Source organism: Gobio gobio (assembly GCF_949357685.1).
Source record: "Gobio gobio genome assembly, chromosome: 2".
Taxonomy (NCBI): Eukaryota; Metazoa; Chordata; class Actinopteri; order Cypriniformes; family Gobionidae; genus Gobio; species Gobio gobio.
The window spans coordinates 28,180,131-28,197,890 of NC_137098.1; the positions used below are offsets into that span (position 1 = coordinate 28,180,131).

Sequence of the window (17,760 nt, forward strand, 5' to 3'; positions counted from 1 at the left end):
CAAAGGGAGAGGTGAGACCAAACAACGCCTTTGTGATCTGTATTGGTGGCCAGGGATGGATGCTCAAGTTTACGATGCTGTAAGTTCCTACCATGGGTGTCGGCTCAATGACAAAACTGTCAAGTCACATCCTGCTCCTCTCTAGTTGGTGCTGCTGCCAGATGGACCATGGAAGAAAATGGCTGTGGATATAGTCAGGCCATTTGACACTGCTGCATCCGGTTTGCTATAACACTAACTGACTATTAGGGAAAATGGCCTGAGGTCTCCTTTACTCACTGTCGCTGTGAATTCAGTGTTTTTTTGTTTCTGTCATCAGTCTTCAACAACCATGGAAATCCATTGAGTATATTTACAGATAACGGTGTTCAGTTTACATCTTCTGCTTTTGCTGCATTTCTGGAAGGAAGGAATATTCACCACCATCTTTCCTCTTTCTTCTATTCGGCAGCCAATGGTGCTGCATAGAGTTCAACCGTGTGCAAACACACCGTCCAAATGGCTATCCAGCTACATAAGCCATGGAAACCTGTGGTAACTGACTTCTTGCAGGTGGACTGTGCCAACTAGTCTAATTTTGTGGTCCAGGAATGCTGTCTAGGGCTCAACCTTGCGGAGATGAAGGATGTTGGGAAAGGACTCTTCCGAGGGGAATTTGTGGAAGCAGTATCTGTAAAATACATGCAAACAAATAGCAGATGGAGGCAATAGAATATTGTGGTGCAACAGGGCCGCCAGCCTAAAGAGCAGGCCACCCAGGTCCCACACCCGGTCTTCCCACAGCCAAAGTCCTTCCCCATTGGAGCCACCTGCTCACCAAACAGCACTGAGAACCACAAACAGGCTTCAAAGTGCTCCTGACGGGGGTGGCACAGTTGATGCATATGGCTCTCGCTCTTATGACAGCCCCTTGAGCAGAGTTTGGACACACGGCTAGCGCTTTCAACCCCGTTGTGCTGGCTCATTTCAACAATCTGACTCGACTACACGGTTCAGCCTTGTCGTCGCTGTGTCCAGTACACATTCTGCATATTTACTTGGAGCGCACAGAGATCTTTAGATGCTCAGTACAGTTATTTGTCTGTTTTGGGGGACAGCAGAAAGGGAAGGCTGTCTCCAGAGGATGGAGACAGCCTTCAGAGGATGATCACCTGGATTGTGGATGCCATTGCCCTGACATGCCATGGGTCTGAGTAGTGTGAGCACACTCCACAAGAAGTATTGCATCCTCCTGGGCTCTAGCAAACGGTGCCTCTCTAACAGACATCTGTAGAGCAGCGGTAGAGCAACCCTGGACACGTTTGTTTCCCTACAGCACCCTACTGCAGTCAAATTCAGCAGAGGAATTTGATGCCAGACCCAGTACTCGTGAAGTATGCCTTTTCAGGTCAGCCCATGTACTTGGGCTAGATGCTCCATATGTAGCGATTCCCTGTTGGCAATCCCATATAATGTATTTTCCACAGTACGGTTTCCCTGACGGTAAACCTGTCTTCCCGCTCTGCCGCCAGTCACTGTTTGTAGAGCTCCTCCCTTTTCAGGTAGGACCTACTTCAGAGACTTCTTTCCATGTGTGGTACTTCCTGGTTGGTAAGTCTATGTGATGTTTTTTTCCACAAGTTAACCTCCCTTTGGTAAGGATGTGGCGGTAGTGCTCTTTTTTTCTGCACAGAGAAAGGAGCACTTCCCTAACGCTAACTTCCAGTCTGTGCAGCTGTGAGTTTTTTTGTTTAAAGAGAAAAGGTCAAGAAACAGTAAACAACCCCGTTGTGCTGGCTCATTTCAACAATCTTACTCGACTACACAATTCAGCCTTGTCGTCGCTGTGTCCAGTACACACTCTGCATGTTTACTTGGAGCGCACAGAGATCTTTAGATGCTCAGAGCAGTTATTTGTCTGTTTTGGGGGACAGCAGAAAGGGAAGGCTGTCTCCAAACAGAGGATGATCATGACCATACTGTGGAACCAGCACCTCAGTCCTTACCAGCACCTCATGGTACGGGGGACGACGTTACGTGCGTGGGATGTTGGGAAGGTTACAACATTGCGGGGGGGGTGAGACGTTGTGTCCCTACTGCCACAACATGAAATGGCCGGGACAGTCTCGGCTTCTCAGCTCAAACCTGAATGAATGGATGCAGGGGGAGTAGCATGTAAATTACACTTGCCATTTCTCAAGGCGTTTTAAACCAATTAATAATTTTTTATTGTAGAATTTTTACAGACTTTTTTCTGTAATAAAAAAAAAAAAAAAAAGTACAGTGTGTGAATTTAGACTCACTGTTGGAGTTCATGTGTGGTCTTGCCCATGATTAGGTTTTGAGAAAGCATCCTGCATGTTCCTCAAATTCTTCTGAACCAGTATGACAAGGACAATGTGGTTGCTAGGAAGAAATGCAACTGCATGTCATATTTCATAGTTTTTTTTATGGTGGAAATGTTATCAGTGGTGTCTGTCAAAATCAACACTGCCTACCCTTTGCAGAGACATCTGTTTGTGCCTGCTTTTTCGAGAAATATGTGTAAGTGTGTGCGTTTATGTTTGTGTCATGGTATGAAGATAAAAGAAAGGCTATTCTGTTTGCCCCAGCCAAGGTACTTAAATTACCACCTGCAGGTCAAACAAACAACATTCTTCACAATTTATGGCATCATTGTAACATAACAAAGATGCCTTTGGAGATCAGAGATGTCCTCTGGGCTTCTACTGCCATTTACCTACCATGGCACAGCACCGATAGAAGCCTGTGGGCTACAAATAGCCTTTATGTCCAATTTTGAAGCATAAAATACAATTAATCTATCACATGGCAGTGAGAATAGCAAATACTCTAATCCTGTATATTGAATTCATCATTTTAGACAGACTCTTAAAGCAGTGCTTGAACAGCTTTTTCGTTTATTGTGATGTTTGTAATGGCTGGTAGATGAAATGATCTTTTCTTCCAGGACCATTCTGAATTGCCCATTGGGGCGGCTGCCACCATGGCACATGAGATTGGCCACAACTTTGGCATGAGCCATGACCATGAGGGCTGTTGCGTGGAAGCCACTGCTGAGCAGGGTGGATGTGTAATGGCGGCAGCTACAGGGTAAATACTGATAGTCTTCTACATTTGGATTACATTGATGCCTTTAGCAGATGCTTCCTTTTATAAATAACCTACAATGCAGATCACAACTCATGGTACTGTAATTACTGAAAACATGCTAGATACACAAAGAACCCTGGAGCACTTGCAAATAATTCTAATCTGTCACTACTGAACTAATACATAGGCAAGATTCTCCTGTACAAGTACATTCTTAGTTGCTAATGATGAGTCTCTAAGAATGAGTGGAGCAATATTGGTCTCCACTTCAGATTTCATGCTTACAGGCCATTCACTGACCATCTGATGTACACTACCGTTTAAAAGTTTGGAGACAGTAATCATGTTCTATTTAAAATAAATACTGTTCTTTTGAAATTTCTATTTATCCTAGGGGAAATAGTGTATGATGGTTTCTGCAAAAAATATTAAGCAGCACAACTGCTTTCAACATTGATAATAATAACAAATGTTTGAACACCAAATCAGAATACTTAGAAGGATTTCTGAAGGATCATGTGACACTAAAGACTGGAATAATGGCTGCCATCACAGAAGAAAATAAAATTATATATATATATATATATGTATATATATGTATATATATGTATGTGTATACAGTATATGTATGTGCCATCTATTTTGGCATTTCATGATAGTATCAGGAGCAAATTTCACCCATTCTGTGGTAAAGACTATATTAAAATTATTTAGATGATATTCATATCACATTCTGAGTCCATTCTGAGAACACTGAATTACAGTGCTATGCGGAAGTATTCAAACCCCTTCATTTTCTGTTCTGTTGCTGCATTATGTTAAACTACTTTAAATTATCTATACGCCATACTCCATAATGACAAAGCAAAAAAAAAAAAAATATATATATATATATATATCTGTGACAACTTTGCAAATGTATTCAAAAGGAAAAACTGAAATAAGAACATTGCATAAGTATTCAAACCCTTAACACAGTAGGCTATTTAGTTAAATCAACTTTACAGCCTCAAGTCTTTTTGGGTATGATGTGACAAGCTTTGCACATTTGCATTTGGCGATTTTCTGCCATTCTTCTCCTCAGATCCTCTGTCAGGTTGGATGGGGGCCGTCGGTGGACAGACCTTTTCAGGTTTCTCCAGAGATGTTGTATTGGGTTCAAGCCCAGGCTCTGGCTGGGCCACTCAAGGACATTCACAGAGTTGTCCATAAGCCACTCTTGCATTGTCTTTGCTGTGTGCTTACGGTCATTGTCCTATTGGAAGGTAAACCTTCTGCCCAGTCCGAGGTTCTGAATGCTCTGGACTAGGTTTTCACTAAGGGTAACTTTAAATTTTGCTACCACCACACTGTTTGTCCTTTTGTAAATTTCTCCCATTTCCAAAGTCAGCTTCTTGGTCACCACTCTCTCTAACCAAGGCCCTTCTCCATTGATTGCTCAGTTTGGCCAGGAAGCCAGCTCTAGGAAGAGCCCTGGTTGTTCCAAACTTCCATTAAGGCTACATGCTTCCATTCAGCTGAATTTTTTATAGTCTTCCTCAGATCTGTGTCTTGATACAATCCTGTCTCTGATCTCTACAAGCAGTTCCTTTGAACCCCATGGCTTGGTTTTTGCTCTGATATGCATTTTCAGCTTTTAGACCTTTTATTGAGAGGTGTGTGCCTTTCCAAATCATACCCATTCAATTGAATTTACCACAGGTTAACTCCACTCAAAGTGTAGTAGTATCTACAGGTGAAATTAGTTATGAATACTTATGCAATGTAATTATTTCAGTTTTTTATTTGTAATAAAGTTATTACAAATCAGTTTTTTTTAGCTTTGTTATTATGGTGTATGGAGTTTTGATTAATGTGGGATAAAAGTAATTTAAAGTAGTTGTAAAGTAAAAAAAAATGTGAAAAAAAATGAATGGGGTTTGAATACTTTCGCAGGCCACTGTAGAGAGCACACCAGACACCACTGGTGCCATGCAATTGGATAGATGTTCTAAGAGATCTGGTATAAATGGAAAACAGTAAGGGGCCCAAGCACTGAGCCCTGTGGAACCCCAGTGTTGATGGTGCAGCGGTTTCCAGCATACAGTGTAAGAGCTAAGTAAGACATAAACAAGAAAAGAGCCTGAAATAACTTTTTCTGGATAAAAAACAGCTGCTAGTATGAGGTCAAAACTGGCTGACATAAGCACATCACTTATGGCAAGGATAGTAGTTTGAGTAGAGTGAATTGGTTTGAAGTTTGATTGGACTGAAGTGGGTTAAAAGGCCCCCTGGTTCTTATGCCCCTGCAGTAGAGAAAAGGTAAGACAAAAGATTGGAGGAGATCACTAAAGAGGAGGAAGTGTTTTTACTTGTCCATGGCATAAACATTGAAAAAGAGTTTGGAAAACTCCACTACTTATCTCTCCACTTTGAATAAAAACCTTTCATTATAATCCTGTTACTTGATTCATTATAAACCCATACTGGTGAACTGCATCCACCTGAATATCTATGGCTGACTGTTGTTTAATACATTGGAAGTTTTTCTGCTTATTTTCATTAGTGCATTTTTTTTCCCTCAACTATTTTTATGCACAAAATTGATATATATCCCTTTCTAAAATGGTCTGCAGGCACCCGTTTCCAAAAGTTTTCAGCCGCTGTAGTAAAAAAGACTTGGACAACTACTTCCAGAAGGGTGGAGGAATGTGCCTGTTCAACATGCCCAACATGAAGGATCTGGTCGGGGGCAAGAGGTGTGGAAACGGCTTTGTAGAGGAAGGGGAGGAGTGTGACTGTGGAGAACCAGAGGTGATTTGTGGGTGAAATGAATTATTGAATGGAATGAGTTATTGATTTACAGAATATTGAATCAGACCAATCATGAATTAGTCAATTTTCAGAGAACAGTAGAGGGTATGAATACATGTAGTAAATCAAAATGTGATAGTTAATATGAATTATCATTGATTATGTCAAATTTTTTATGTGTGTATTATTTATTCATGGAATATATATATATATATATATATATATATATATATATATATATATATATATATATATATATATATATATATTATATATATTGTTTTATTGTGACAAGCTTTGCTTAAAGGGTTAGTTCACCCAAAAATGAAAATTCTGTCATTAATTACTTACCCTAATGTCGTTCGACACCCGTAAGACCTCCGTTCATCTTCGGAACACAAAGGAAGATACTTTAGTTGAAATCCGATGGCTCAGAAAGGCCTCCATTGGCACAATGCACTGTACACTCTCAAGACCCATAAAAGGTACTAAAGACGTTGTTACAAAGTCCATCTCACTACAGTGGTTCTACAATAACTTTATAAAGTGACGAGAATAGTTTTCTGCACAAAATAAACCTAAATAACGACTTATATAGTGATGACCGATTTCAAAACGATGCATCGTGAAGCTTCGAAGCGTTATGAGTCGATTCATCGGTTTGGATTGCCAAAGTCACGTGATTTCAGCAGTTTGGCGGATTGACACGCGATCCGAAATCATGATTCGACTCACTGATTCATAACGCTTTGAAGCTTCATGATGCATTGAGGTCTTACGGGTGTCGAATGACATGAGGGTAAGTAATTAATGACAGAATTTTCATTTTTGGGTGAACTAACCCTTTAAGCAGCAAAAGTTTTATTTTACCAGATGGAAGGTAGACACTTAAATGTTAGCAAAACTACAGCGGAAAAAATGCTGCTTTAACAAAGTGTAACCGATGAAAGCATATACTTTTTTTATGTTTGCTCGCATGTCATGATTAGAGAGGGTCACCGTGATTTTGACAAACTGTAAACTTGGCCCTCAAATCTGATTGGTTGATTGGAATGTTTTTCTAGGAACAACAAAGATTATTATCCAGAAACATGTTGTACTTGGTGAAATCACGTTCACCATGTAGAGAGAGAGAGAAAGAGGAGCATTCCACCTTGTTGCAAAGCCATGTTTGACAGGCTGTCAGTGCGCATATAATGGCTGGATGATTTGCCATCTGGTGTGGGTAGACTGAGGTAGCTTCTGTAACTCCTAGTCAATACATAAACACCTGGACTACTGTTCTGGATTTTACCTGCCGCCAATACCACATTCAGTGAAACAATACTTCAGCTATCACCCAAAAGAAAAAGCTAGTCTGAGGCACTAAACTGAGAGCTGTTATCATACACCTTTGTTCAAACCTTTTAATCCAAACCATAATCTGCCAGCCCTCTCCACTTCCATGAATACATAAAAATAGATCTGAATGTGCAGGCCTGCCGTGTATGCATGTCTATTTTTCATTACAGTCACTGAATCACACCATTTATTTATTTCTAGTGTGATAATTATAGCTGTCAGTCACACTTGATGCTCTGAAACCGTATCAAGCTGAATAAAGGTTGATGTGTGTGCTTAAATGTGAACGAAAGAGACTTGTGTGTTTGTGTGTGTGTGTGTCAGAGCGTATATGCGTGTTGTGACCGTTTCCTCCTCATTGAACACCCTAAAAACACCACACACACACACCCTTCCTCTATTCATTTTCAGCTGTACGGTATAATTATTTGCCGTCAGACGCCTCCAAGCTGTATATATCAGTGTCATACATGTCAAACATTTTTACATGCATCTGACATCCTGTGCATTTTCTCTTCTCAATTTATTCTTGAATCGTAGCATGCAAGCAGGCGCCATATATATATACAGTATATATATATATATATATACAGTATATATATATATATATATATATATATATATATATATATATATATATATATATATATATATATATATATATATATATATATATATATATATATATATATATATATATATATATATATATATATATATATATATATATATATATATATATATATATATATATATATATATATAATTTGTTTTCACAACTTGCTCCAAGTGGCTGGCCATGTAAGTTGAGAGCCATATGTTGATTTGCTTGGATAACCTTTATCAGAAGGTGTGTGTGTGTGTATTTTCTATCTCCCACAGGAGTGCACCAATGATTGCTGCCACCCCAGCAATTGCACTTTGAAGGTGGATGCACAGTGTGCCCACGGGGTCTGCTGTGAGGACTGCAAGGTGCCTAACTATTTATCTGTCTATTTATCTATTTATTTATTTATTTCTCTCCCACTGCTTCCCTCTCTCACTCCATCTCTGGTCTGACTTTCACTTAATATGTTTCATACAAGTGGTCAAGGTTTAGCAGGTTAGCCTGGCCCTGTTAACCCCTGCTGCTGGAAGTTGGAACCACCACCTATGGCATTCTCCATTGACGCCATAGCAAATAAGCTGTATATTCTGAAAAAACTTACAATTTGGCAAGCAATATATATATATACTGAAACGCCATTGAAATGTGTCAGAATGAAAAGCTGCAACAGGGCAAAATGTGCAAGTGCAAGAGCTTCTGATTTCAGATCAATCCATGCATCTATCAGTCTGTTGCTCCAAATAGTTTCTAGTGGAGGATTTAGGCCTTGACTGTTTCCAGCCACCTCTGTAGTTTGCCCATCACCTGCTCTCTTTTTCTTTCATCAAAATTCTCCAGTCTCCTTATCATGCCCTCTGCCCACAGCTGAAGCAGGCCGGCACCATGTGCCGTGGACCAGCCGGTGCCTGTGATCTCCCGGAATACTGCACAGGAGGTTCGCCCTACTGCCCCTCTAACGTTTACCTCCTGGATGGGTCATTATGTCAGCGTGGTCATGCCTACTGCTATAATGGCATGTGTCTGACCCATGAACAGCAATGCCTGCAGCTGTGGGGTTACGGTAAGATTTGGTGCTGTCTGGCTGTGTCTTTAGTTTGCAAGGAAACTATATTTGCAGCATCCAGTTCAAGAGATATTTTGTTTACAAGGGATGAATAATTTCAAATTAAGTTTGTTGTTTGTTCCCTTTCGAGGGAACTCGCACTGCATCGGGACGACGCTTTGGGGATGCTCCCTTAGCATCAGCGAATCTGAAACCAGAATGCCAACTAGGCCAATCCGATTGGCGTGCGTGATGACGTCATTGTGACGGCATACCCGGAAGTATAAAAGGGGAGCTGGAACGTAATGGCGGTAGTTATTGCTCTTCAGCAAGCGCTATCTGTCAAACTGTCTGTCTATTTACTGTTGTATGTCAGTGAAAGTGTGTGATTGAAATGAAGTGTGAAAAAGTGAGAGAGTTCAAGCAGTGTGTGCATCCTTGCCCTCGCTACATGTCGGGCTCGGATACACACCTGCTGTGTGTGCACTGCCTGGGCGTTCAGCATGCTCGAGCGGCTCTCGAGGGAGCCGCTTGTGAGCATTATGAAAGCTGACGCTCAGAGTGCTCCGCTCTCGGCGTGAGCCCCTTGGATCGGTCCCGCATCCGCCGAGGCGGTGCGGCGAGGCTGGTCATGGGGCTCACGGATGGACTGTCAGCGGGACTGGGACTGCTGAGGCATTTTCCCAGTCTTTATCTGACAGTTCAGATGTTCTCCTTCCCCGTGTGGAAGCCCGCGCTGCGGCTTCTTCCCCCGGGGCGGAGGACGCGATGTGTGAGAGGTCTGATTCTGAGGAATTAGACGTACTCAGCATCGAGGCAGTCAAAGTCATAAGCACTTCTTAAATATGCAAGATTCCATCCACGCGATTGCTGGGAAAAAAGAAAAAAAAGGCAGCGCGCAGGTTATGGGTCTGCAATTAATGTGAACACACGCGATCGGTGTGCATGAGATACTGGTTGGCTTAACGGACGAGTCCGTATAGTAAAATAAATCAGTATTTGTCTGATATGGCTGCATTTAAGTCTGAGGATTTAAATGAGATATTATCTGACTCTGAGGAGTTAGATATTCAGTCATTTCAGACCATGTTTCACTGTATTGTGTGACACTGTTTGGCTTTTTTTCTCGAGGGATGAAAGCCAATTGTATTATGACGGCTTGAACCACGTTGCTGAGGCAACGCGGGGTCTATGAGTCCGTATAAATACAAATAAAACAGTGTCGTCTGATTAATTACGGCTACATTTAATTTTAAGGAATTAAAATTAAATATAATCTAACTTTGAGGAGTTAGATATTCAGCCTATCATTCAGACTATGTTTCACCTTATTGTGGCTGCATTTAATTCTGAGGAATTAAATTAAAATATTATCTGACTTTGAGGAGTTAGATATATTTTTTATTCAGCCTGTTATTCAGATCAGGTTGCACGGGTTTGGTGATTATGATGGCATTTAATTCCGAGGAATTGAGTGTCATGTTATCCGACTTTGATAAGTTGGATACTTTAAATTCTGTCACCCAAGCGTGTTTAACTTGTGAACTGGATATTCATCTAAGATGGAGCCCTCCTGAAGTTGATGTCGTTCTCGCCGCCTTGTGGCCTGCGGGACACATCAGTTTCAGGCAATTGCTAATCGCAGTGTCCGCTCTAGGGTTGTGGCCCTGTTGAGCTGCTCCCTTAGATGAGGCCCCCTGCTGGCCAGCCCCCTCTCCCGGGTAGGAGCGATCGAGGTCGCCTCCCCTGTGGAGTTTTCGGGAATCGACGCTGTGTTCCCGCCGTCTAGTACGCTTCGGGCCACATCGTTTCCCCGTGCACGCGTGCTGCACCAGCCGCCTCTAGCAAGACTTGCGGTGGTCCAGCAAACGCGTACGCACACCGAAAATCTTCCTCGATTTCGCCCTGCCGGTAAGCCGCTTCAGGGGGTCGGGTAGGAGGCTCGGTTGACACCAAAGACCGGCCTCGAGAGGCTGGTTCCCTAGGCAGATTATCTCGGCGCATGGTTATGCCTCCGAATATATCAGCTTGGGGCCTGCGACTGTAGGAAGGGGCATACAGACTGCAGTCCGGTTACCTTCCCCTGAAGTTCAGTGGGGTGGTCTGGACGGCAGTGGTCCCTGGGCAGGTTCGGGTAATGGAACAGGAAGTTCACTCCCTGTTGGTAAGGAGGCCACAGAATGTGCTCCTCCGCCAGACAGGGAGTCCGGGTTCTACAGCCAGTACTTCATAGTTCCTAAGAGGGATGGCGAGTTGCATCCAACTTTAGACCGGAGGTACTTGAATCGTTCTCTGAGGAGATTCAGATTCAAGATGCTTAGCATTTCCTCCATTGTGATTCAGATCCAGTCTGAGGACTGGTCTGTCACGATGGGTCTGAAGAGGACGCATACTTCCCTGTATCCATCCTTCTGTGTCACAGGAAGTTCCTGAGGTTCGCTTTTTGGGGCAAAGCGTACCAATATCGGGTTCTTCCAGGCGGCCTGGTCTCTAAAATGAAGCTAGGCCACAGCATCACTGTGAAGCAGTTTAAGGTCTGCTGGGGCTCATTGCGGCTGCGTCCAACAGAATATCTCTTGGCCTGCTGCATGAGACCCTTACAGTGGTAGCTGGGAATCAAGGGGTTTTCCTCTGGGGGAAAACCATTCTGTATGATCAGGGTAACGCGCAGATGCCTTCGTTCCCTAGTCATATGGAAGAAACCTTGGTTTCTGTCCCAGGGGCCAGTGTTGGGAGCGTTCTGTTGCCGGGAATCCGTTTCAACAGACGCCTCCCTCACTGGCTGGGACGTGGTTATGGGAAGTAAACCAGGTGGCTTTCCTTGAGGGGAAATCCATTCTGTATGATCAGGGTAACGCGCAGTGGCCTTCGTTCCCTAGTCATATGGAAGAAACCTTGGTTTCTGTCCCAAGGGCCAGTGTTGGGAGCGTTCTGTTGCCGGGAATCCGTTTCAACAGACGCCTCCCTCACTGGCTGGGACGTGGTCATGGCGGCCGCTTTGCGAGAGGTCTGTGGGAGACCAGGCATTTCTCCTGGCACATCTACTGCCTGGAAATGCTGGCGGTCTACAAAGCTCTGAGGAGCTTTTTCCCGGACCTCCGCAGCCACCATGTCCTGATATGGAAGTAAACCAGGTGGCTTTCCTTGAGGGGAAATCCATTCTGTATGATCAGGGTAACGCGCAGTGGCCTTCGTTCCCTAGTCATATGGAAGAAACCTTGGTTTCTGTCCCAAGGGCCAGTGTTGGGAGCGTCCTGTTGCCGGAAATCCGTTTCAACAGACGCCTCCCTCACTGGCTGGGGCGCGGTCATGGACGGCCGCTTTGCGAGGGGCCCATGGGAGGGCCGTCATTCCTCCTGGCACATAAATTGCCTGGAGATGATGGCGGTCTACAAAGCTCTCAGGAGCTTTCTCCCGCACCTCCGCGGCCAGCATGTCCTGGTACGGACAGACAATACGTCTGTCGTAGCGTACATCAACCGCCAGGGGGGACTGAGGTCGCGCTTTCTGTACAGGATAGCACGCCGAGTCCTCCTGTGGACCCAAGGGAAACTGTTGTCCATCAGGGCAATGTATGTCCCGGGGGTCCAAAATCAGGGAGCAGACATCCTGTCGAGGCAGGGGCTGAGGCCCGGGGAGTGGCGACTCCACCCAGAGGTGGTGGAGGCCATATGCAAGAGGTTCGGCCCAGTGGAAGTGGATCTGTTTGCGTCTCGAGAGACGTCCCACTGTCCACTGTGGTTTTCCCTCACGCATCCAGCTCCGCTGGGGCTGGATGCCATGGTGCAGACGTGGCCGAGGCTGCGTCTGTACGCATTTCCCCCGATTGCTCTGCTCCCGGGAGTCCTGGAAAGGGTCCGTCGACAGGGGGTCAGTCTACTTCTGGTAGCACCCCGTTGGCCGACTCGAGTTTGGTTCTCGGATATCATAGCTCTGCTAGCAGGTCAGCCGTGGGAGATTCCTCTGAGGAGGGATCTCCTATCTCAGGCGGCGGGTACGATATTTTACCCCCGCCCGGAGATTTGGAACCTGTGGGTCTGGCCCCTGAGGGGACCAGGTTCATAGAGGCTGGCCTATCGGCAGACGTGATAGAGACCTTACTCAGCTCCAGGGCTCCGTCTACGAGGAGACTGTACAGCTTCAAGTGGAATGTATTTTCCACTTGGTGCAGAGAACGTGAGGTGGACCCAGTTAACTGCCCAGTGGCTTCAGTGCTGGAGTTCCTCCAAGATCGTTTCTCTGCAGGGCTTACCCCGTCCACACTCAAGGTGTACGTGGCTGCCATTGCGGCTTTCCACACTCCTTTGGGTGATGGGCCTCTGGGTAGGCACCAGCTGGTTGTACAATTCCTCCGTGGGGCTCGGAGGATGAGGCCTGCGGCTCGGTCCAGAGTTCCAACCTGGGACCTGGCAGTGGTTCTCGAAGGATTGGCTGAGGCCCCCTTCGAACCATTGGAGTCGGCTGGACCAAAGGATCTGACCCTTAAGGTGGCTTTTCTCCTTGCCATTACCTCTCTCAGGAGAGTGGGAGATCTCCAGGCCTTGGCGGTAACGCCGACCTGCCTGGAGTTTGCCCCGGGAGGAGTAAAAGCCATCTTACACCCTAGGCCGGGCTACGTGCCTAAGGTGCCATCAAGGGTGGTCAGGTCATTGGTCCTGCAGGCATTTCATCCTCCGCCTCATGTGACGGCGGAAGAGGGGAGACTTCACCTACTCTGCCCGGTTAGGGCGCTCAGAGTTTATTTGGCGAAGTCTGCACAGTGGAGGAGATCACAACAACTGTTGGTGTGTTTTGGCTCACCTAAGAAGGGATTGCCTGCGTCTACTCAGACAATCAGTAATTGGATTGTCCAGGCGATTACCATGGCCTATCAGGTGCGCAGTTTGCCTTCACCTGTGGCCGTGAGGGCTCATTCCACCAGAGGCATGGCCTCTTCGGTGGCCCTTCTTTCTGGGGTCCCCTTGCAGGATATCTGCGAGGCGGCCGGGTGGGCTACCCCACACACTTTTATCAGGTTTTATAGCCTGGATCTCCCTACGACGCCTGGTGCTAGGGTGCTCCAGTCCTAGCTGTGCCCGGTTTCCGGCTTCACACTAGGGCAGGCGCTACCCTTCGGTGTGGCCTAGTGGGTACTCGTTCCCCAAAGCGTCGTCCCGATGCAGTGCGAGTTCCCTCGAAAGGGAACTGCTCGGGTTATGTATATAACCCTTGTTCCCTGAGAAGGGGAACGAGCACTGCATCCCGACGCCACACCTCGGCGCGCCTGGAGCGCATGCTTCAGAGCAATTACTACCGCCATTACGTTCCAGCTCCCCTTTTATACTTCCGGGTATGCCGTCACAATGACGTCATCACGCACGCCAATCGGATTGGCCTAGTTGGCATTCTGGTTTCAGATTCGCTGATGCTAAGGGAGCATCCCCAAAGCGTCGTCCCGATGCAGTGCTCGTTCCCCTTCTCAGGGAACAAGGGTTATATACATAACCCGAGCAGATTTGGGTAAGAGGATAGGAAATATAGTCAATTTCCACTACTGTTTAAATGTTTTTGGTCAGTGATTTTTCTTTCTTTTTTTAAAGAAATTAATACTTTTCCTCAGCAATGATGCACTTATTTGATCAAAAGTGACAGCAAAAACATTTGGAATGTTCCAAAAAGATATTTCAAATTAATGTTGTTCTTTTGATCTTTCTATTTAGCATATACTCTTAAAAATGTATCTGCAATGTAAATTATGGTGCTTTTAATTCCCTAAACCAACCTTTAAAGGGATCGTTCACCCAAAAACTAAAATTAGCCCATGATTTACTCACCCTCAAGCCATCCTAGGTAAATATGATATTCTTCATGGCAGACGAATACAATCTGAGTTATATTAAAAAATGTCCTGGCTCTTCCAAGCATTATAATGGCAGTCAAGTCAACTTTATTTATATAGCGCTTTTAACAATACAGTGTTAAACAGGAAAATAATGCAGCATAATTTTATTCAGCCGTCTAGCCATTCTGGAGAAAAAATGTCATCAGTTCATTTCAATTATCATACAGTGACAGTGTGGGCTTTAGATCAGTAATTAGAGCAGTAATTTAGTTTATATGGTTAATTTAGTTTAATAATTAGATTTATTTCGATATTTAGTTGAAAAATTTAGAAAAATGTAGTGCAGTGAAATGCAGCCCAAAATTTGAAGCCCCCAAAAGTGTATCCATCCATTATAAAAGTAATCCACACGGCTCCGGGGGGTTAATGAAGGCCTTCTGAAGTGAATCGATTGTTTTTTGTAAGAAAAATATACATCCATATCCATATTATATTTTTTGGGGGCTTCAAATTTTGGGCTGCCATTAGCCAGGAAATTTTTTAATATACTCTGATTCGTCTGAAAGAAGAACATCATATACACCTAGGATGGCTTGAGGGTGAGTCAATTATGGGATAATTTTCATTTTGGGGTGAACCATCCCTTTAAAGGAACCCTCCACTTTTTTTGAAAATAGGCTCATTTTCCAACTCCCCTAGAGTTAAACAGTTGAGTCTTACCGTATTCGAATCCATTCAGCCGATCTCCGGGTCTGGCGGTAGCACTTTTAACATAGCTTAGCATAGATAATTGAATCTGATTAGACCGTTAGCATCTCGCTCAAAAAAATGACCAAAGAGTTTCAATATTTTTCCTATTTAAAACTTGACTCTTCTGTTGTTACATCGTGTACTAAGACAGACGGAAAATGAAAAGTGTGATTTTCTAGGCCGATATGGCTAGGAACTATACTCTCATTCCTGCGTAATAATCAAGGAACTTTGCTGCCATACCATGGGTGCAGCAGGCACAATGATATTACGCAGCACTGTGACAACCTGCTTGCACAGGGAGCGTGCTGGGGACTATTTTCAGGTGCTGCGTAATATCATTGTGCCTGCTTTTTATTTAAAAAATAAAGTGGAGTGTTCCTTTAAGAACAAAGTTTTTGAATCCTAACTGGCCCTTTCAGTGTTTAGTCAGCACCAGTGATCAAATACTGCTTGATGTTGATTATTTAGTGAGAGCTCATGGCATTTGGCTGTACACCTCCAGTGTGTTCTGGGCTCATGTCCAGTCAGGCTCTTTGGCTGTCAAACAGACACACATTACAGCAGACATAGTTTGTCATTTGTGGGGCGAGGGGGTGTTGACATGTTTGATGTTCACTGCGTGTAACAGATATTATCATATCTGTTACACGCAGTGAACATCAAACATATCATGTCACATTTTAATTGAGCAGTTATTGTTGTATTGGATTAGATTTGTTTTAAATCATTGGATTATTTGTACATGGTGCACAGGGGAATGTATAATACAAACTTTTAGTCACTGTAAACCTTAAAATCTTGAATTTAATAATATTACTAATCAAATATTAGCTGGTGGCATGAAGCCAGCAGACCCATGTTCACACTATGGGTCTGTTTGAGTCCCTGACTGTAATTGACATTTCTCCAAGGTAACTATATAATGAATAAGTAAATCTGTCCAGGTGCGCAGCCGGCACATGACGCCTGTTTTCAGGATGTGAACGCTGCAGGGAACGCCTTTGGAAACTGCGGCAAGGACAGTCATGGCAACTACATGAAGTGCGAGAAAAGGTGAAATGCTATTTCAGTATTTCAACCAGCCATATAAGCAATATATCGTTTCTGTCAAAGAACTTGCTGACCTGAAGTGAAGCGAAATATGCAATTTCTGCAAATAGCAATTTGGGCTTGGACTTCTTTAAACTGTTACAGCACACTTATTTCTCTTGTGACTCCACAAGAACAAGCTAATACATTAAAAAGAACAAAGTAATCTACTGAAAAGAAAAAGAACAAACTAATTCATATACTGTAGTTTACAGCACTGCAGACTCAGCAGTTATGAACTTTTACAAACTTGTCCAAAGTTAGACTCTATTTTTTTCATCAATTATTCAATTATTCATCATTCTCATAACATAGAAAATGTGATTTTAAGATGAGAATTTTTTTTTTTATCATACTATTATCTAATTTCCCATGGCTGAATTTATGTTCAAATGGCTGTGAGCAAAGATTCCTAGTGATCTCTCATAACATCTTTCATATCAAATCTCCCAACAGTGATGCCAAATGCGGTAAGATTCAGTGCCACAGTGCTGCCAAGAAACCAAAGGGCACCAATGCTGTGTCCATAGACACCACCATCCGTACAGACGGCATTGAGGTAAAGTGCCGGGGCACTTATGTTTACAGCACGCAAGATGGACAGGGCGATCTTCCAGACCCTGGACTGGTCATGACAGGCACCAAGTGTGGAGAGGGGAAGGCAGGTTTTTTTGTTTTGTTTGTATATTAAATATAAAACTGAGAAATGTATTAAACTGTATACTATTAAGTGCCCATGTGTCTCCTCTTAAAGGTCCCATGGCATGGCATTTTTCTATTATTTTTTAATGTTTCCTGAGGTGTACTTATATTGTTAGTATGATTTTTACATCATAAAATATCATAATTTAGAAATAAAAGGCATTTTTTTCTATACTGCTGTTTGCCCTGTGGCTGAATGCCCTGCTTCAAGAGGCGTGTCTGCTGTGAGACTTCAGTAAAAACGCCCACTGTTGTGATTGGCTGACATCTTTACATTTGATATGAGCGGAGGGGGCGTGGTTTAACGAGGTCTACGAGGCACGAGCAGGCACGAGCTGCTGCCAGAGAGACGGATGGACCGGAGTTCACTTCACATCGGTACTGTCAGTCTCAGTTCAGTGAACTGTTTTAGTTACAGCATATACTTCAGGTTATTAGTCTATTTCTAGTCGGAGGGGCTGTCACTCATGTCAGAAAGTTAGTAACTTAAGTAAATTATGGATCAGCGCTGACTGGAGA

The 17,760-nt window shown here is 43.8% G+C and overlaps 1 protein-coding gene across 1 annotated transcript in view; it reads left to right on the forward strand.

Annotated features, from left to right (window-relative positions):
• adam19a (ADAM metallopeptidase domain 19a) overlaps nucleotides 1-17,760 on the forward strand; it is a 134,391-nt gene that overhangs the window by 95,830 nt on the left and 20,801 nt on the right. Inside the window, exons 11-16 of the mRNA XM_079810658.1 lie at nucleotides 2,951-3,093; nucleotides 5,709-5,886; nucleotides 8,110-8,199; nucleotides 8,699-8,894; nucleotides 16,395-16,503; nucleotides 16,996-17,200. Coding sequence (XP_079666784.1) covers nucleotides 2,951-3,093; nucleotides 5,709-5,886; nucleotides 8,110-8,199; nucleotides 8,699-8,894; nucleotides 16,395-16,503; nucleotides 16,996-17,200 — 921 coding nt within the window. The remainder of the gene's footprint in view (nucleotides 1-2,950; nucleotides 3,094-5,708; nucleotides 5,887-8,109; nucleotides 8,200-8,698; nucleotides 8,895-16,394; nucleotides 16,504-16,995; nucleotides 17,201-17,760) is intronic.